This window comes from Brachionichthys hirsutus, chromosome 18 (genome assembly GCF_040956055.1).
Source record: "Brachionichthys hirsutus isolate HB-005 chromosome 18, CSIRO-AGI_Bhir_v1, whole genome shotgun sequence".
In the NCBI taxonomy this organism is placed as follows: domain Eukaryota; kingdom Metazoa; phylum Chordata; class Actinopteri; order Lophiiformes; family Brachionichthyidae; genus Brachionichthys; species Brachionichthys hirsutus.
Window position 1 is genome coordinate 5,779,323 of NC_090914.1, and position 20,289 is coordinate 5,799,611.

A 20,289-nucleotide genomic window follows, 5' to 3' on the forward strand; every position below is an offset into this window, starting at 1 on the left:
CTTCTACAGCGTGGCAGATAAAGATAAGAGCAGTGCTTGCACAAACCCCACAATAACTATGCACCTGTATTAGTCCAGCAGTGAGTCCATGGACAGCCTGCAGTTAGAAATGAGTCCAACGGTGGCCGTGTAGCGAACCCCACTTCTGCAAAAGCAAACCTGCTCAACACACAAAAGAAGAATGACAGCCACTACATGAAGAAGTGCCAATTTAATAAGCTTCCTTGACAGAAGAACCATGATGTCTCATCTATGCAGAGGAGGGGGGGGCATTACCAATAAAGCTGTGAGGATCATATGGTTGTAATGAAGCGGTGGAGCCAGAGAGGCCATTACAGCTCAATTAACAGCCATCAGACTCTAAATGGAGGCTCAGGACCCAGCCGGCATCACTAATTGATTTCTTTCTTCGCTGGAGTCGTGTTTGCGACGCCCTGGCCTGACAGACACTTTTGCGGTTCAAAAGCAAATATCCAGAAGTCGCCAAAACCGGCTGAGCACTGGAGTTTCCATTTACTCAACGGATCATACAGCACATTCAAAACCCAGGAACACAAAGTGTGAGCTGAAAATGTTTTACTTGTGGGACTCGTAAGAGAGCATCCTGTTCAGGAAATGCAAATTAAGTACCGTCTGTGCGTTCTGACAGTCACTTTTTATGTGAATGAATAAAACACTATAACGCACTGCTCAAGGGTACTGACTAAAAAAACATCAGAATAGTAAACTGTTGTTCTCAGTGGCTCTTTACGGACTGTAACTACCCTGAAGTCCCAGAATAGCATTACTCACCGCTGACCCAGCACTGATGAAGAAAAACAAGTTGCAGCAAACAGCCCAGCATTAGTAGCGCAACAGACATAAACTCAAACTTCAGATGAATATTTCTACGGACCCCCTCCAGCCAACAACCGAACGTCTGTTGCTTTAAATCCAAAGACCAGCAGTCAAACTTCCTGTTTTGTACATTTTCCCCCCCCATTTGCTGGCAACACACCTGAGGCAGACAACTTTATGTAGAATCTACCCAACAGCACTAAAATCCACAATTTGAAACTTACAAGTTTCCTGCAGATTAATTTCATTCATTCAAGTCTGCTCATTACTAAAGAATGTTATCTTTAGTCAAATACAGGCCTAATCATGTAAGCCGCTAATGCTTGAAATAAAGAAGAAAAAAAAAACAAGCCTCAGATTTAAAATCACTTTTTTAATAAGACATTACAATGACATTGTTCTGTACATGGTTCCCCCCCCCCCCCCCCCCAGTCAAAATAGGAGTAAGATCTGCACCACAAGGGGTCTTCAACAATTCAGTGGTAAACAGCTCCCTCTGACTGCATGACAGACGGACTCTTATGTTGGGTAACAGTACTTTTGTACACATGCTACAGATATAGGCTATCATATAATGCCCCAATACTGAGACTAATCAACTGTGGTTCAGATTGAGAGCTCAGGGCTGAATGACATTCCTTTGGATAAACTGAGTCAACCGACTGCATAGTATTACCCAAAATTAAAAATGCACCCCCCCCCACAAGCATGTTCAAGAGTTACTGGAGGCCCATTCGATGAATAATCAACACAATTAGGCGTGAGATGCAACAGAAAAAGGTCAATTGGTAAACTATATGGCCCACATAAAGGAAGTGAGAGGCGTAACACAAAATGTCAGTTTTTTCTTTTTTTATATGGTGCCAAGACTGACGACTGTGAAATGCAACGTACTAGTGAACATTTTCAGTCAATACCATTGAGAAGAAATACTTTTCCATCACAGTACTGTGCTTAAAACAAATGTGAAGTCCTTCACGTAGGCTACAGGAAATAAAGATCTCACTTCAGAAGGAAAATAAATCACAATAGTTCCAATGCAACAGAGACTGAAGAACCTCGTAACAAGCTTTAGTTCCCAGTGAAACAATTCATTAGAAAAATAATATCAAACAGGGAACACAATAGGCAAAGATGGTGATCTCTGTGGCTTATATATTCAAATCAAAAATTCAACAAGCAAAGCCCCCCAAAGTAATGAACGCAGTCTGCTGCAGAGCAAAAGCAAACCCAGTTTAAGATAAATTAGTCATGGGGTAAATGTGGTATTCAAAATAAATGGGAGATAATCAACTTATTAACCATACTCATTTTGGAAAATTTGTTACTAGCAACGCTATTATAATGTCGACCTAAAACAGTCTGCACTCAATCATTAAGATTTGTAATTTGAGGTTAGCCACGTCAAGCCTTCGTACAGTCCGTCGCCAGTGGTCGCACAGGAGGGCTGAACGTACCAATTCCTGTCCCTGATCCGCGTCAACCCGAGCTTCTCCTGTATTTCATGCGGCTTCATTGCATCAGGAAGGTCTTGCTTATTGGCGAATATCAAGATGATGGCGTCCCTCATCTCTCGGTCATTGATGATGCGGTGAAGTTCCTGCCTCGCCTCGTCGATGCGATCCCTGTCCGCGCAATCCACCACGAAAATCAGCCCTTGGGTGCCCGTGTAGTAGTGTCGCCACAGAGGACGGATCTTATCTTGGCCTCCAACGTCCCACACGTTGAACTTGACGTTTTTGTAGGTGACGGTCTCCACGTTGAAGCCGACCGTGGGGATCGTGGTGACAGACTGTCCGAGCTTCAGCTTGTAAAGGATTGTCGTCTTTCCGGCAGCATCGAGTCCAAGCATTAATATTCTCATCTCTTTGTTGCCGAATATCTTTGAAAGCATTTTCCCCATTTTGAACTCCCGTGCATAAATTCCAAAAAGGAGAATAAAGTCCGGTTTTGTTAATGTTTAACTTAGCTGCAGTTTACCTGTAAAAACATGACCCAGCAAAGAGTATAATGTCGGGGGGGCGGAAATTTATATAACTAACACACAATAGTTGGATATTTTTCCACTTGCAAGTCTTTTGCGTTGCCTGAAGTTCTGGGACATTTACGTTCAGAGTATCACGATGTTTGCGGGGCCTGTACGCGACATTCTCGGGTTACGTTAAGAACTTGGAAGCAGCTGTCGCAGAACGTTCATTCTGAAAGCCAGATCAACGTCAAAAAAAAGGTCGTAGCGATTAAAAACACTGCAGCGAGCCAACGGCGTACGTTTCAGAAGGTTCCCCCAAAAGCCGTCTGGTTGTCCTCCGTCATCGGTTGAGCCCTTATTCTCTTCAAAGCTACCCGACGACCAAGCAGCTTTCCGGGGCTAAGTCCATTTAGCGCCGAGCCGGGTTGCAGTGGGGGGTGGGGGGGGGGAGGCCTTCACGAAGTCCTCGGTGACTTAGCACCACGTGTGTCCACTCAGCAAACTCCGCTTCTCGGCCCCTAAAGAGATTTACGATTACACTGTCAGACATGACAAACTAGCACGCTGCCGCTCAGGCTGCTAAACAACTATTAGCAAGCTAACATTAGCTAGCTTGTTGCACTGCTAGCTTAGAGCTAATGAGATAATGGTGGTTAGCGGATATAAAGTACACACATCTAGGTTTAAAATACACACGACAATAACTAAATGCTTAGCCGACATCTTTCCGAGTTGAAAACTTAATTGAAATCTTAGTAATTCACCTCCTTTCTCGCCCTCTTGTCTCGATTTAAAAAAAAACAAACCCAGCCCAGCGCTCGTTCTCCTCTCAGTCGGGCTGGTCGCAGTGCAGCTACACCGGAAAGGTGTGGAGCTGCGTCAACCGCCACTTCCGCCCGTCTGTTTCATTCAGGCGACGCTGCCTCGCACAGAAACACCCACTGGAATAGATAAATAATGAAAGACAAAAAAACCGACATAACTAAAATAGAGCGTTTATTCATTGAACAATATGCGGCAGCATCTAGTTGTTAGCTAAAGTTACACACTGTCAGTGTGAGACGTGTTACGTTTATTCAAAACGGTGTCCCGCAAACACTTTAGTATTGCATTTTAAATGTATTTCGCATAATCACATTGAGTTTTAAAAAGTTAAAAAGTATTAAAAATTGTTAAAATAAATTGCATATATTTTAAAGCGTATTTGAATCGTTTGAAGTTGTTTGATTGGCGACTATGTGTTGTGGGCGACATCGCCCCCTTGCGGTCGTTACCCTACATAAAGATAACCCCTCCCGCCCCCTTCTTATAGTATATTTTCATTACTATCCTGACAAATTAAATACTATATTAATAAACTCTAACGGTATTTACCTTGGTATAAAACTTATATTAACCTATACAGTAAATTAAAACGGAATGCATGCCGTTTGAAAGCCCAGAGGAGGAACGACTGTTAAAAAGAGACAGGATAATTACACCAACTCTATAAGATGGCAGCATGGACGTCATGCTTCAGTTTAATGTACGGATAATTCACATTAGGTTTACTCTATTTATAAAGCTGAAATGGAATCAGCAGTAAACTCAATAGAAAGGCAATGTAGTTTTCATTTTCTTTCTGATATATTGTTCTGGTAAGGTGGTGACTGTGTATGTTATCACTGTAGAAATAGAGGCGCATGTGGGCTAACGTGACACCAGCATGTATAATGTTTGTGACAACGTGTTCAACACGACCCGGTTAGAGACGCTTGTCATGGAGAGAGGTGGCTTATCCAGAATGCATGGGGATTTTATACTGGGATATATATTATTCAGAAATGAAAAGAAAATGTAATATCCTAAATTATGCTTGGGTCCTAAATTATGTATGAAATATGTATTTCTTCTGAATATGAAACAATGGTTAGTTTAAGTGTTTTAATTTATAACATACAGTATATTATAGCATTTATTATAGCACACATTTCCCCACCCATTCCTCTAAATCAAACGTAGGAGTTTTATTTCACAACAGAGAGTATTTTGGCACAAGCGTCACCTATTTCTAAGACACACCCACACAAATGACGTCATACTAAACGCTGTCAAACGTTTCAGACAAAGAGGAACAAAAGGTAGAAGAGTCGTGTCTTGTGGCTGCCCTTTGATGCCCCCTATTTGAGCGCAATGGAAGCAGCGCTTCTGTTTACGCACAGGCAAAGAAGAAGCGATTCCGCATCTCAAGGCGTTCACGCGTAAAGACGGCATCTTATTGAACGCCGTGTCCGACGTCATTTAGAGGTCGCCGGCGATCCCCGGAGGTCCCACTCCGTCACTTCACAGCCGCTATGGCGGATTTCAATCTGACGTCTCTCGCCCGGGCTTTGTCGCAGCCACAATTAGACGTTACAGAATTGATGGCCGACTCTTGCCCTCCGCGAACTCTTCCGCTGCAACTCCCGAGAAGGAGAAAGTTGTCGAGCTGCAACTCCTCGGAGTCCCTGGAGCTGCTGGCTTCCCCCGCCGCCGCAGAAGCGCGAGTCCTGGTCATCAACACCGGCGGAACCATCGGGATGACGCTCCACGACAACGGTACTCCAGATTGAGCAGTGCGCGCGGTGGTCTCTCCTTAGCTTTTTGGTTTAGCATGTGCCTTTGCGTGATCGCTCAGAACTCAGTGCGAGCATGACGCACGAGTTAAGCGCTGCGTAAAACGTGTTCCTACATGCGCGTCCTGAAATAGCGCCGCAAGCAGCTTTATGACACACACACACACGCACACACATGGATGTGTATGGGAACGCTAAAGACGCAGCTCAACATAATATTCTCCCCTTACAACCGCAGTCTCTTCATTTAGATTGATCATCTATGAAATAATGCAAAGGGAATTAATTGGCTCCATTTTTATTTTATTTTATATAATTCTGAACCAAAGGACAGACGCATGTCTCCAACCAGCCGGGGACACGGATTGTGAAACGTATGGAATATCATCATGCGTAAAAGGCATCCTCGGAAGTTCACGAGCAAACATGAGTAATGACGTCATGGGTTCTCTCAATGAATAACTAGATGTTGGTGTTTGGGTATTGGACAACATCTGGGGCAGGTAAGGGCAACATAAATTCAAAGGTCATCCCAGATTCAGGTATAAACTACAAGACAACATAAAATATCCAGACTCCTCTCTTGCTAAATAAAAATACAAAAAAAGATCTAAGAACTCTATTTCTAAGAATCAAACAACAAACACTGTATATAAATCAGTCTGCTCAAAAAAAAAATTGTTTTAATATTTTTTGGATGGAAAGAGTCAAGCTCCAAACCTGAATGTATCATAAAGAAAGGAACCCAGCAGCATCACTGAGTTAAAGCAGTTCTCTCGTTGGCTATGATGATTCTATGCAGCGTGTGTTTACCTGGAGATCAATCATATTTGCTGAGTGTTCAAATCTGCAAGGTAGTCTAAATACGCAAAGGTCATGTTGTCTCAGGCTAATAAGTGTTACTAAGGTGTCGCTCGCTTCCTGCACGCTAACCTAGTGTCTCAAATGTGAGGCGGGTTCGCTAATATGCATTTGTGTTATTGTTTTATTATTGTTGTTTTATTATTTCACTGCGACTGCATTTCAAGCTCTTTGCTTTTATAGTAATGTACAAAATGTTTCCTCCGGCTTAAATAAATGAATTCTAATCATTTCAGCCGCAGCAAGTGTTTCATTTCCCACAGTGGCCACCAGGGTGCAGTGTGTGACTAATGTCCCATTTCAAATCCCCTGGACCATCCTCTCAAACTCTGGAGATGAGAACTATTTCTGTGGATGAGGAGAGTTGAACTAATACAATAATCAGCTGTTTCCTGTAACCGACAGTTCTCGCCCCGAAAGCCAACGCTTTCGTCCAAAGCCTGCGCAAGTTGCCCATCATCCACGACGAGAAGTACGCCCTGCAGACCGCCCTGTACGACTACTACGGACCCGAGAGCACCCTGGTCCTGCCGTAAGTGCACCCGCATGTAGACCCTTCTCAGGCATTACATGGCCGTAAAAGTAAGTGAGAACGGTGCTATTTACCTGTAAAAGGATTTGACTCACATTTATCACCCGGTGGATGAAAAGAGGGAACAACCTCGTCTCCTCCCGGTGATGATTGACCATAAATTCCTTTTCTTTTTTTTTTTTTTGTTTGAACAGGAAACCGACGCCCCATGCGGACAGGCTGTTTCACGGGTTCTGTAGCACCGGTTGCATTGTGTGTGTGTGTGTGTGTGTGTGTGTGTGTGTGTGCCTGCTTTCAGCTTGACATTGGTTTGATGGCTCAGCTGTTGCAAAGACTGCACGTTTTAGAGAGGGCTTGCCAGACAGGAAGTGCATGCTGACGTGGCCACTGGCAATGGGAGCGAATACCATGAAGTGGCGCTGGATCACAGAGCTCTACGAGTCCTCTTGCGTGACTCGGTGAAGTCGTCGCCTCTGTCAGCGTCCAGCTCGCTGATTTTAATGCGTGTGAGAGGCGAAGGCCAGCTGAGGTCACCGGCTGTTTCTGGGAGGCTTTTGACCTGCTGGGGAAAAAGCAAGCTCAACTCATTCTGTTGCATATTTGATCCATATTATCCGGAGCGCTCAGCTGCTCGACACTCTCTTTAGGGTCTTAAGTAGTGGGGGGGGCGGGGGGCCTCCACCTGAAACCCACTCTGTCACTAATCTCCATGCCCCCTACGACTGTGAAAGCAAGGCTGAGCAGCAGGGTGGGATACCGCCTTGAACCTCACACGCGTTCTGTTCCTCTGTCAATGAGACGCGACCCTCATTTGGACTAATTGACATTACTAACACGGTACTAACAATGCTAATGGTAGAATTACACTCAGCAGAGCGAATGTCTCCTCATCTGCTCCCTTTTTTAAATCTGGCGGAAGTGTGTTTGGATCCGCACCAAACTCCACAGGCTCATAGAATTAAGCCTGATTTGAAATACACATTTTTTTAGTCGGGATCCATTTACCCTTAAAGAATGAATGAAAATGTTCTAATCTGTTTATCCAATGAAGCCTCCTCCCACCAGTGGGAATCTACAGTCATTGTTCTCCTGCCACCAAATCAACAAATTGATGAAAAGAATTGACAAACAAATCCTCCTCCTCGAGAGAGAGAGAGGCGACAAAGTATTTCTAGCATGATTCTGAACGTGTTCTTTATATTTACGTTGTCTTTGCATGAGTTACGTTTTAATATTTGTCCTGCTCGAGGCGATGTTTGGTTGCGTGCAGGCGGGCTACGTGCAGCCTGTGTTGGATGCCATCAGTTTGATTTATTGAGCACCTTTATTCATGAGATGCTGAGAGGCAGTGCCACCAGCCCCTCCCCTCCCCCCTTGGCCTGAGACCTATCAGCGGCGTATGCTGGAGGATGGGGTGTAAGGCCTGGGGCTAATTGGAGGAGGTTGTGGGACGCGTGTAGGGTGCGTCCTGCTCGTTGCCCCGCTGTGCCATTCAGCTCCTAGTGCCGCGTTGTGAATCTGCCCTTTGATGAGGTGGGGTGGGGGTTGGGGGTTGGGGGGTGTTTTGCCTTGTTTCTTTAAAAGGGGGATTAGGCAGGAAGTATTTGCAAGCGTGTTCAGCCAGTCTACTTTGTGGGACATGAATACACGCAAGACTCGTCTTCGGAGTGAAAATGAAACTCTGGTTTCGGCTCTACCTGCAGCGTCTTTTCAAATGACCCTGTAGATGTATCACGGCAGGCCGCCGTCCCTCGCCTTCCTTTGTTTTTTTGTATTGAGGACATAAGACTGGAGGGGAATAACAGCTCAGTTGAGGAGCGCTGCTCCTGCCGCACCCCTCCCGCTTCCATTTCCAGTACTGCGTTTCTTAAACGGGTTCTTCCTGCTGCCGAAGCAGACGGCCCACGGTAGTTTGTCTCGCTTCATAAAGTCTGCCCGTTTAGGATCGCTCCCGTGCCATTCGTTCAACTCACTTCTCTCATTCACCTCAATCTTGATTCAAGTCTGCTAAATGAGCCCGGTGGGACATGGAACCTTTTTGAAGACGATAATAATTCAATAAAGGTTGTGTCCCTTTTTTTGCAGACTAAAACCGCTGATTGGGTTTGAGCTGCTTGTCCTGCTTTGGTTTCCTGAAATGTGGCAGCTCCATGTTTGTATATAATGATGCGGCGTGAAAGACGAGCCTCTCTGTCCTCCAGGCTGAGCAAAGGCAAGAGGATCATCTACACTGTATTCGAGTACAGCCCTTTGCTGGACTCCTCCAATATGACGACGGAAGACTGGGGCCGAATCGGGAAGGACATCGAGGTGCGTATTGCTAATTCAAGTCTCAAATGATAAGGTACAGATACTTTTAATATTGCTTCCTTCTGAACTGATCCGCATTGCGTGCATTTCTTATCTAATTCTAGAAAAACTACGAAAACTTCGATGGCTTTGTGATCCTTCACGGCACGGACACCATGGCCTACACGGCCTCTGCTCTGTCCTTCATGTGCGAACACCTGGGCAAACCGGTCATTCTCACCGGCTCACAGGTGAGCGCCGCCGTGTTCAGGGGTGAAAGAGGAAGGAAAGACGCCCGTGTGACGTTTTTAACGCGATAGCATCCTGTTTGACTGCATCGTCCAGGTGCCGATCTACGAGATGAGGAATGATGGCAGAGACAACCTGCTGGGGGCGCTGCTGATCGCCGGCCAGTTTGTCATTCCAGAGGTGAGGAGATGGAGATTTCACATACTGGACCTGCTACTCGACTACGCCATGTCAACGAATTCTTATTAGCGTGAAAAAACAAATCAAACTTTCCTTTTTACGTGTGATAAATGAAATGATTACTGAGGTTCTATTCTAAAATAGACCCTTATATATTCACCAGCATGTCAAGAGTTGCTCTGTCCTGCAAAGACGGGTGTGAAGCACCGGTGGCAGGGAACAAAAGATCCTCAGAGGAACTTGTCTGATGAGACAGCTTTCTAGAGACGGGCGTTTCGCAATACTTAACAATAGCCAGAACCGGAATAGCATTTAAAAGTGTGTCATTTCTGTCCGTTAACGACCAGCCATCATCAATTTTACTGCAGTGAGGGACAAACTTAACAAATGTGTGAGTTTTGAGAAGCGTCTGTGTGTTGCATGTGTATGTTACGTCCTGCAGTCGCCAATAAACGCTGCGCATTCAAGCCGTCTCTGTTTCTATTCAGGTGTGTCTGTATTTCTACAACAAGCTCTACCGAGGGAATCGCGTGACCAAGGTGGATACTGGGAGTTTCAATGCATTCAACTCTCCGAACTTGGCTCCTCTGGCCACCGCTGAAGTCGACATCAAAAGTAAGCCGGCGGCATCAGCTGGCACTGTCGCGTTTCTTCCAGAAAAGGGGTCTCTGTTCATTTGTTTCTGCCGTTTTTTTTCCTGCCAGTCAACTGGGATACGGTGTGGAGGGCCAACACCACGGCCAAGTTCCAAGTCAGCACGGAGCTGAACCGGAACGTGGGCCTCCTCAGGCTGTTCCCAGGAATCACTGCGGCGACGGTAAGTCGCAGAGATGCTGGAGATGAGGTTTCAAACCATTTCAAACCAACAGGAAATTCCATTTGGTCAAATTGTGGAGGGAAGGGGGGGGAAAAAAAAAAGAAATCAGCAAGCTTTAACATTTTCAAGAATAGGAGATTCATAGTGCATTAAAATTTAATTGAAGATAAATTATTCAAAGGTGACCGACTGGCCCAAAGTGTGGATTCTGTTGAACGGCAATAAAAACTATTTAACTTTAATTTAATTGTGCTATTACCTGCCTTCCGTTGCCTTCCCGGTCTTGTAAACTGCCACCAAAGCTCAGCCCAGAGAAAGATGTGAGAGAGTTATGGGCCATGGCCAATCGCCCTGTAAAGGGAGAGGCTCGGCTTGGATGCTGCAACATTTAGCTGCACCTTCCCCTGCAGAGGCTGCTGCAGACTCGCTTTACTGTCTCAAGCTGCTCCCGCTGCCCGCCTCGGCTATCAAGACCGCCTTTACGGCGCTTAACTGTCTTTTATGAGGCACTGCTTTGATTGGGAATCAGGCCATCAGGCCCTCATCTGCTCTATAAGGCCTTCCTCGGTAATCTGCGTCAAACATCTCCTGTCAAAACTGCTTATCGCATCAACAACAACAACAACAACAAAAAAGCCTAACTGAGCCCCGAGCTTTAAACGTCATCGCCTCGCATTTTATGGAACCTGCTGTCGACATGCCAAGCGACTCCATGCATGCTAAGACCTTCAGATTAATTGCTCTCGTCGTATGCCATGGCTAATGATGTGCTATAGGGCCTCGTGATGCCAGCCCAGCCGATGGCTGAGAGACTGGCCATATACGGCTCCAGATGGGCTTTTAGGAGAGGAGATGTGGACTCCTACATCGGACACAGCGAGACGATGCGGGGGGGGGGGAAATAACACGGAATGCTAATTCCTCAATTTGATTCTATGCGGCCGGAGAGCCAGTTCATTTGCGTTTCTAATCTGAATCCCTGGCATATTTGTGTCAGGTGAGGGCCTTCCTGCAGCCGCCCATGGAAGGCGTTGTCCTGGAGACCTACGGCAGCGGAAACGCCCCTGACAACCGTCCTGACCTGTTGGAGGAGCTGAAGAAAGCCACAGACTCTGGTGTCATCATCATGAACTGCACCCAGTGTCTGAGGGGGACCGTGTCGGCATCTTACGCCACTGGCAAGGCACGTCGCCCCATCGGTCGAATCCTAGCCCCTCATTTTTGCACCGTTTTTATGTATTTATTTTTGCAGGCCAAATGACACAATCCCATTTATTGTCAGGTGTTGATTGACGCTGGCCTCATAGTGGGTGGAGACATGACTCCAGAGGCTGCGCTGTCAAAGCTGTCCTACGTTCTGGCCAAGAAAGATCTCGACCTAGCTGCCAAGAAAAAGGTTTGCATCCACATTCGGTTAGCGATGGGTTCTTACCGGGTCATTTCTCAGGTAATGGCCATACGAAGTGAAACACGGTTCTATTTGTACGTCTGTGGTACCGTCCAGATGATGGCTGAGAACCTACGAGGGGAAATGAGCTCCGACTTAGCCGGAGCCAAGATTTGTTTGAGCGACAGTCGCTTCATCCAGGCCATCGCCAAGTCTCTGAGCATCAGCTGCAAGGAGGTGAGAACACTGGGTCTGTAGATGGAGGCAGGCTACGGCTCTTACTAGCCGTTGCTCCAAGCTACCCAGATCTTTTCATTTTTGCCTTATCCCTGAACACATTTCTGCACAGCCTGCCCTGATGTATGCCTTTTTGTAAGACTGTTTGTGGCGTCTGCAGGAGCTGGAAGCCATCCGTGATGCGCTGACTGCCCCGCTGGCATGTGCCTCTGCAAAGATTGGAGACATTGAGGCCTTAGAAGCCCTAAGAGAAATGGTAAGCCATAAACTCTAAATGTTTTATCATCCTGACCTACTTTTTATTGGTTATAAAGGATGTAATAACCTTCTCGGTTTGTTTCAAGATGGGGTTTTTTAAAGGGTCTCCGGTCGACTTTCTATTATGGGCATAGTCAGATGCATCAAGAAGCTTATCCTGTTGCAAGAAACATCCCAGCGTTGAACTCGCCGGCACAGCACTTGACCCCACTTATCTCGATCATCGTTTGCTTTGTGCGGTCGACGGACGTCGCTCTCTGATGCTTCGCTCTCCAGGATGAGCGATCACGTGTTTCACGATTATAGGAATTACGGCGTGGCAAACAAAAGATGAGCCCAGACAGGAAAAGCAGGCCCGGAGTGCTCACGCGCATATGCTTGCTTGACGGTTGAACTGTCACATACATTCATCTTATTGAAGATAGATTGTGCTGGTGACTGTCATGACTGGAAGCAATATTTGTTCAGGCTGCCGTTGAGAATATTTTTTACTCTGGAATGATTGTCAAAATTCCACAAAACATGTTTTCAGATATTGAGGATTTACGTTCAATGTATGAGAAAATATCCCACACGTGTTCAAAAGCGTGAATGGATGACATTTGACTTCCAAAAGGCCCCTTTCTCTGTGATATTAAGTCAGCAGCATGACTCGGAGGAGAATCATTCGATTGGACGACAAACCCTGAGAACTGGAATAACTTTCATTACGACTTAAAAGCTCTCGAGCAGAAACATTTAACGAAGCGTATCATGCCCGACCGATTCTGAAGGTCTTTTCCGCACTGAGAGGTCCGACGTGTCCCACATGAGGTTATTCTTTATTAATATGTGTGAGAACTCTGATTTGACTTGAACGGGAAACGCTCATCGAACTTAAACGGAGTCGCGTTGTAGGATTCTAAAGTCGGTTTGACTCTACAGCCGAGCGTGAAGCGTCCTCAGCCTTAGTTTCTCTGGAGAGGGAGATCCCGTGTACCACTTCAACACGTGTGCAGTTTATTCGTCATGAGATGTGCTGTATGAATCTAATTCCATCGCCGTTTGGCACAGGGCAGCAACTTGTGTCTGGCCGACTACGATGGCCGTACACCCCTGCACATCGCAGCGTGCGAAGGCCACCTGAGCGTGGTGCGGTACCTCCTGAGCCATGGAGCCACGGTCTACGCTAAAGATCGTTACGGAGACACGCCCCTGTGCAACGCTGTACAATTTAGGTAAGCTGTGTCCCTGTTTTGTTGTGTGTTATTTATTGATGGAGGTGAAAACAACATTTAAAATCCTTTCTTTATTTCTTTTGCAATTAGCGTCCATTGAGTTTTTCCTATCGTCTCCGGATTAAAAGCATTTAGAGGCGGTACAATAATTCTATAAATACTTCAGCTACCGGTAATTGTCATGACGGTCCTGATGGTGTTTAGTTTCGAACCCAAAAACTTTTTTACGCGGCTCCATTAAATAAAAGCCGCACAAGATTTCGTCTTCGTGGTGTTCTGCACCTCAGGGTGAAAACGTAGGTGTCGAAGCGATGACAAATTGCTGCTGTGCTATTTTAGCCGCCGGCACGCCAAGCATGGACTTGTTTCCATTTGTGGCGGTGAGGGGATGCTGCTCGAAAGCCGACGTGACGGCGTTAACCCTTCATCTTGCCTTCCTTTAATGCCCCTGAATATATTGGATGAAATCGCAATGTGTGTTGGACGCGCCCTTGTTTGCAGGTAGGCGCAACCTGATGCACAATACCCGGATGCCCATATATGGAGTGTCAGAAAGCAGTGTTGAGCAACAACTATGGGGAGTGTCCACTAAACCAGTCCTACCAACCCGTTTCTCGTGTCACACTGAGAGATACTGGCTTCGTTCAGACTCTACAGGAAGTCTTTTAAGTGTTTCTAATCATTTCTTGACATCCTTCTAAACCAGGAAGCACATATTGATACTCCTTGTTGCACACCAAGCTCCGCTCTTAGATCTGAAGTCAGCTTGCTCATTAATGAACAGACTCGATTTGGCTATTTTGATTTACTGTTCCTCTCCTGTCACACTGGGCTGCCATTGAAGGCGACTTGTGCGGGGGTGGCTCATTGCTGGGACAAGGGACATGCTTCCACATGCCAAACGCCAACCACTGCCGACTGTGAATGACAGTCCTAATATTAAAGTTTTAGCATTAACCGCCTTATTTCTGCCTCATCCTTCTTTATAAGGTTTATCTCACAACTACGTCAGGTCTCGGCAAAGTTATGCCTTTTATAAAGCCAAAATGAAATGAACTCCGTTGGCTGTCCTCTCATGAACTCAGACACAAGGAAGTTGTGCAGCTGCTGAGGAAGACTGGAGCCCACTTCTCCAGAGACAAGCTGGAAGAATTAGGAACGGAGCTGTGCAGGTGAGACTTTGGACAGTCGCCACGTTCTCTGTCGTTCGGCCTCACGCAGTGACCCATCCTACATAGCTGACGCAGGTTCAACCTGTTGTCCCACTGCTGCACAAACTGTAGGAATGCCCCCTGGCAGCATAGCTTTCGGATCTGTTCTGCATCAATAGCGTTAGCAAGCAAAGGACACGCCGACTGGCCCTGGTTAAGAATGCACCCGAGACACTCGACAGGTTTTGTCAAGACAGTTTCAGAAACACACCTCATTTAAGGTACAAGAAGAATGGCTTGTGTCGCTGTTAGGAATCATCTGGGTCACGAATAAGAAACATTTCCATTTATTTGCCTGATTTTTTCGTGGGCTGGTTTCAGACCAGTCTATCTTTGCAACGTCTCCCTTTGTCTGATTACGCGTATTGCTAGTGACAGTTCTGGGAAACAGAGCTCATTGCAGTGCTAATAAATGTCAAATCTTCTGCATCAGCCTGGCAGCTGTTGCTGATCTGGAGGCCCTGGAAATCTGGAGCATTGCCGGGGCAGATTTCACTAAACCAGGCTATGATGGGCAGACGGCAATCCAAGTGGTGGGTTGTCATAATCTAATGAAAAACAATTGAAATGTCATAAAGTTGAACCACTTCCTGTTCATTCGAATGTTTTGTTTTTTTACAGGCCGAGGCTGTTGGTCAGAACAAAGTGGTGCCATTTTTAGTCCAGCTCCTCAGCAGCAGATCCAGGGTAAACCCTGATCGGTGTTCCACCTGCTGCGTCTCTCTTTCAAGCAGAATACTTGCCAGAATAATACTCTGCTTTTAATTGCATTTCAATTTGCATGTGTTTTCTTCTTTAATTTCAGACAGTATTTGGTGGACTTAATGAGTTTAATGAAATTGAGGATGGTGATGATGATGATGATGATGATGAGGTAAATCAGATGTAGTGAGTGTGTGTTTCCCAATCTTTGCATTTCTGAATTAAGACGGAGACAACCTTATCACTCTCCCGTCGGTGTCTGTGAATGCTGAACCCGTGCAGCCCGCTTGACACCGGCGTGTTCTGTGTTTGTGCGTCGTCGTGAGGTGGTGCAGTGAAGAGAGAGAGGAGCTCCCTCTCGCCTCCTCGGCGGCGCCGTGCGCTTAACCTTGCCTCTCCTTGTGTTTGTCTGACAGAGCATTGGAGGCGTCGAGTTCAGCGCCCCGACAAACGCGCAGGCCGGTAGTCCCTCAAGCAACAAGAGCCGTTCTGAACCTTTCCCCGTGTCCCACCCAAAGTCCTGTTGAATTTGGGTCACCCCATGTATATGCTGGATGCTGGAAGCCATTGCTTCTCTGTCTTTCCCTCCAAACTCATCAGAAGCACAACATTTTTAACCTTTTGTAGTGAAACTATATGGATGCGTATGTTTGTTCAACAGAAGTGTGTACATTTATGTGAAGATGATGAATGTAATCATTGTTTTAATAAGGTGCTTATCAGGAAATTGAAGCAAAATGTGATTGTGAAAGCCTCTCATTACTCCTCTGCAATTAAGGCTGGTAGTTAGATCTTTATAAAATACACCAACAGAATGAAAGAGCTCTAAACACTGTAACGTAATGCAGTATTGTAGTCTGCATTCGAGATATCTGGAGATACAGGGCATATTTGCTGACTTCCTCATCCATTTTCTTGTAGATGAGACGATTGTCTTTATTATCCGGGTTGCGGGCGTCGCTGTTACTTTAACGCTTATTTTTACAGTGTGATAGAAAGTTTTATGCGTGTATCTGTGATCTTATTCGGCTTTAGCGTTCATAAGCGTGTGGCCCTGATGCAGAGGCTTTTATTTCCTCCTGCAGTTGCCCATCAGGCTCGTCCAGCCTGTTCCGCTCGCTGGTGTTTGTGTTGAAAGGGTCACATGGCTGCCCTTTATAATGGTAAAAAGAAATAGCCCACGGTTTTCATGTTGTCTTTCTGTTGATGGTGTTATTCTTGTTCTTGTTAGTTTCTAAGTCAGTAGGTCATTTTTACTCCCATGTTGTCCTTTTCTGTCAGGAATCTTAAAGTAGAGGAATGTTTTTTTTTTTTAATGAATTGGAATTTATCCACCTGTGACAAATGAATAAAAATCATGTTTCAAAGCTGTTTTGTCAAACCTTGAAGCTCACACCAACACCCTGCGTTCGCTGCTTACCAAGTAGTATTCCTGAGCAATTTCCAATCTGGGCTGGTTTCATGCCCGAACTAGCTCACGTCTAACCGATTTGTGGAGGTCATTTCTCTTAATGTGCAAAGTTCCTTGGGTTTCTCTGAAGAAATGTGTTCTGAATGATGATCGAATTATGGCTGCAGCGAGCCTGTGTGAGGAATACTACATCAGGACCCAATGTGGAGCTTTGTCTTGAACACTTTTCTCTTTCAGTTCTTAACTGGAAGATAAATTGAACACAAATTAGAAAACAGTCTAAAGACAGAAGTGACATTATAACCCAGCCTGGTCCATGTGACTTCTCGTATTCGCTATCTGTCTGAGGGTGGCTGCACCGGCGTGCTCTCGGTTGGAACCCGGCTCGTCCGGTTAGACCAGCATGGGCCTCATTCCAGCCTGAATGAGAGGCTTGTATGAACCTAGCCCCAAATACTCTATATAAAGAACTCCTGTGTTCACAGTCACTCAGTCTGGGTAGGGATGACACCGACGACACACCATCGCAAAAGGACAGCGCTCACCTTCTCCAGGTAAGCAGACTTTGACTTTGTGGCGGCCCTCTGCTTTTTTTTTTTAAAAACAAATTAACTGAGGATTGATCCTATAGCATGTAAAGGCTCTGAAATCTACTGTTGTGATGTGTTCACTGTCTATAGATCATTCAGGAAAGTAATTTTAGCTACTGTTTGTTTGTTTGTTTTTTCTTTCACCAGTGGCCTCAACCGTTTGAAGGATGAGCTTTGAAGACATATGTGGTCTTTCTGATTAAGTGGTTCTCAACAGTTCAACAGTTCTTTGAGAAAATTGTGAAATGTTTAGGACCACTTGACCTGTCAGACAAATGCTGTCCGCTGGGAAAACACTCTTTGGATAGATCCTTAAAAAAAAAAAAACCTCTAAGAGATTACTTTTAATGCCACGTCGTGATTTCTTCTGCCTTCCTGTTTCCTCCACGTGTTGCGACTCGTGCTGCGGTCCGGGGACTTGTGGGGCTCCTAAAGCGCGCAAACACGCACGCACGGGCGCGCACGTTTGAACTGTTCTGTTTTTGTCATAACGATATATATTTGTCACTATTTTGTCACTATTTTATTCAGAGGTTCTGATTAAAGGAAGTTGTGAAAGAATGATTTGTCTCTGAGTCCGTGTGAGATGACGGAGTCTCCAGTGAGGGTCGCTGTCCGAAGTGCTAAAACCGACTGCTGCTCCGGTAAATACGACCAAACCCGCTGGATCTAAAGTCATTTTCTTTTTATCTGCCAAACTAGAGAAGTTTGATGTCCATTCTTTTATCACAGGGGTGAATTATTATATATGGATCACCTGCTTTGTACAAAAATCACGAACTTTCCTTACGCCACGTGAATCCACCAGATTACAAACACCTTAATTAAATCAAACACGCACCTTTGCATTCAGATCTTTTCCCTTTCAGGAGCGGCTTGACGTGGGCTTGACGCCCCCCCCCCCCCCCCCCCCGAGGTGCTGGCTACTTTATACCGCATAAATCATTCATGAAAGCACCGAGCACCGATTATTCCCACTCTACTTTCAGACAGATCCTTCTCCTTTCCCTCCTTTGATCTCCTCCATGCGCCAAGAACTATCAATATTTGCTAAACGGTTCTCACAAAGCCACCGGGAGACCCCCGCAGAGGTCCCACGGACAGGGAATGAGACGTGGGCCTGGAGGATTTAATGACATCATGCCCACAGCGATTTCAATGTGCGTGCGTAAAGGCAGCAGATGTCGCAGCGCATGGAATCTCAGGGGACAACAAGTCCCTGGAATTTCATCAGCGGCAGGGAGAAGCCCAACCCGGACCTCCTCCAGTCGGGGGGGACGTAGGTGGTCAATCATCTTTATCATGGATTGCTTATGTTGTCTCAGTTAAATGCCGCATACAGCTGGGCATTTAAAAAAAAATCCCCATATATCTATAGGTGACATCACTGCTGTCATATTAGTTACCCGTCTGGGCAGCAGCTCTATAGGGATGACATCATCCCTCTGGCGAGCCTCAGGAAAATATGCTCCAAAATGAAAGTGACTTTTTTTGGATGAAATATTGCACGATCCTCCTGATTTCATAACTGGAATGATTAGCATGAAGTTGTTGCATTTACAGCCTCAATCTTTCAATCTGTGACTTCATAGAGGTGCTGTAAGATATTCACTAGTATGTAGTACATCTTACTGCTTTATAGCTATATCAGTTTTAATATTGAGCATCCACAGCTGTAAACACTTTTATTCATGAGGATGTCAGCTTTGATGATTGATTCAACTGTTAAAAAAACACACACAACAACACGTCCAACACCATAAATGAAAAATGAATCACTTCCCATTTAATATAAAAAATAATTTGCCTTACAGTTGAGCTTCATCATTATATTAGAAAATCAAATGTCTCCTATAAATACATTAGGTATAGAGATCATTACTGCCTGCTGCAGACATCCTGACATGAATATTACAGGAATATTACAGGATGATCTGTCTTCGGGGGTTATTACCAGGACTGTCATTGTGCTTTACCGCTTCTTGTGTGTGTGTGGGGGGTGTGACAGCGAAATCGGATGGTTGAGCAGGTCATCAGTGGCTGATAGGGGGGGGGGGGTCTGAGAGGGAGAAAGAGAGAGAGAGAGAGAGAGAGGGAGAAAGGGGGAGCGTGTGACACAGAGAGGCAGGAGAACGGAGAGCAGCAGACGCGCAAGGCGCTCCTCCGCCTCCAGACCCGCAGTGCTCAAAGATCTCACACGAGCAGCTCAAAGTGGCTTAAAAAAAAAAAAGTGTTTCACCGGACCTAAGCATTTTTCTGTAACCCTAATGGATTATCTCATATTATTATTATTGTCTTATTGTCTTCTAATGGACATCTGAAAGGCTTTGCTTTACGCACACGTATACGAGCGCTCTCCGCGAGTCACTGGATGTCCGGATTAAACACCCTCGTGGATCTTTTTGTACCGGGGTACGACAAAGATGAATTAGATGGATATACAAACAAAATAGCTTTCCCGAAGAGTGGAATATTTTCTAGGCTATACACTCGCAGCCCACATGGCTTTCTCAAACTCAGCGGGATCTCCCGGAGCTGGGAAGCCCAACCCCAGCGTCATAGACCTGGGCACGATATTCGTTGACTCAGACATCATATTTGGATTTACAAGTCACCTGCTCAAGAGAAAAACTAAGGTAAGATCCAGAACCGATGGTTGGGGGGTCATCATTTATTCTCGCTATTATTTCGTTCAAACTCATCCTTGGATCTCACGCATCACTTCTGTCGTAAGAGCGCAGAGATCAACTCTGATTTGTCTCCATCTCTTTCTCGGATCATGTGCCTCCTAAAGGTCTGTCACAATGTAGACGGTAAAATCAGAAGTCACTCGCATATGTTATCAATCATATTCAAATATGATTGATAACTTATATAAAGGGAGCATTGTGGACTTTCTGACGATTTGCAAAAACTGATCTTAGTTTTTGTTTTGTTTTTGGGTTTCC

At 45.5% G+C, this 20,289-nt stretch overlaps 3 protein-coding genes across 3 annotated transcripts in view; 2 read left to right on the top strand and 1 right to left on the bottom strand.

Annotated features, from left to right (window-relative positions):
- Positions 1-1,269: 1,269 nt before the first annotated feature.
- On the bottom strand, positions 1,270-3,641 carry arf6b (ADP-ribosylation factor 6b). The gene is made up of 2 exons (XM_068752428.1): positions 3,571-3,641; positions 1,270-3,324 (listed from the first exon to the last, which is right to left on the bottom strand). The coding sequence occupies exon 2, from the start codon at positions 2,738-2,740 to the stop codon at positions 2,213-2,215; it is 528 nt and encodes a 175-aa protein (XP_068608529.1). The 5' UTR covers positions 2,741-3,324; positions 3,571-3,641; the 3' UTR covers positions 1,270-2,212.
- Positions 3,642-4,728: 1,087 nt separating this feature from the next.
- aspg (asparaginase homolog (S. cerevisiae)) lies at positions 4,729-16,698 on the top strand. The gene is made up of 18 exons (XM_068751890.1): positions 4,729-5,383; positions 6,667-6,793; positions 6,988-7,023; positions 8,995-9,103; positions 9,208-9,333; positions 9,428-9,511; positions 10,000-10,126; positions 10,216-10,328; positions 11,326-11,511; positions 11,611-11,724; positions 11,833-11,952; positions 12,113-12,208; positions 13,264-13,427; positions 14,513-14,599; positions 15,072-15,171; positions 15,260-15,325; positions 15,444-15,512; positions 15,757-16,698. The coding sequence occupies exons 1-18, from the start codon at positions 5,140-5,142 to the stop codon at positions 15,865-15,867; spliced, it is 2,079 nt and encodes a 692-aa protein (XP_068607991.1). The 5' UTR covers positions 4,729-5,139; the 3' UTR covers positions 15,868-16,698.
- A 3,144-nt stretch (positions 16,699-19,842) lies between these two features.
- LOC137907455 (kinesin-like protein KIF26A) overlaps positions 19,843-20,289 on the top strand; it is a 53,087-nt gene continuing 52,640 nt past the window's right edge. The window contains exon 1 of the mRNA XM_068751794.1: positions 19,843-19,977. Coding sequence (XP_068607895.1) covers positions 19,843-19,977 — 135 coding nt within the window. The remainder of the gene's footprint in view (positions 19,978-20,289) is intronic.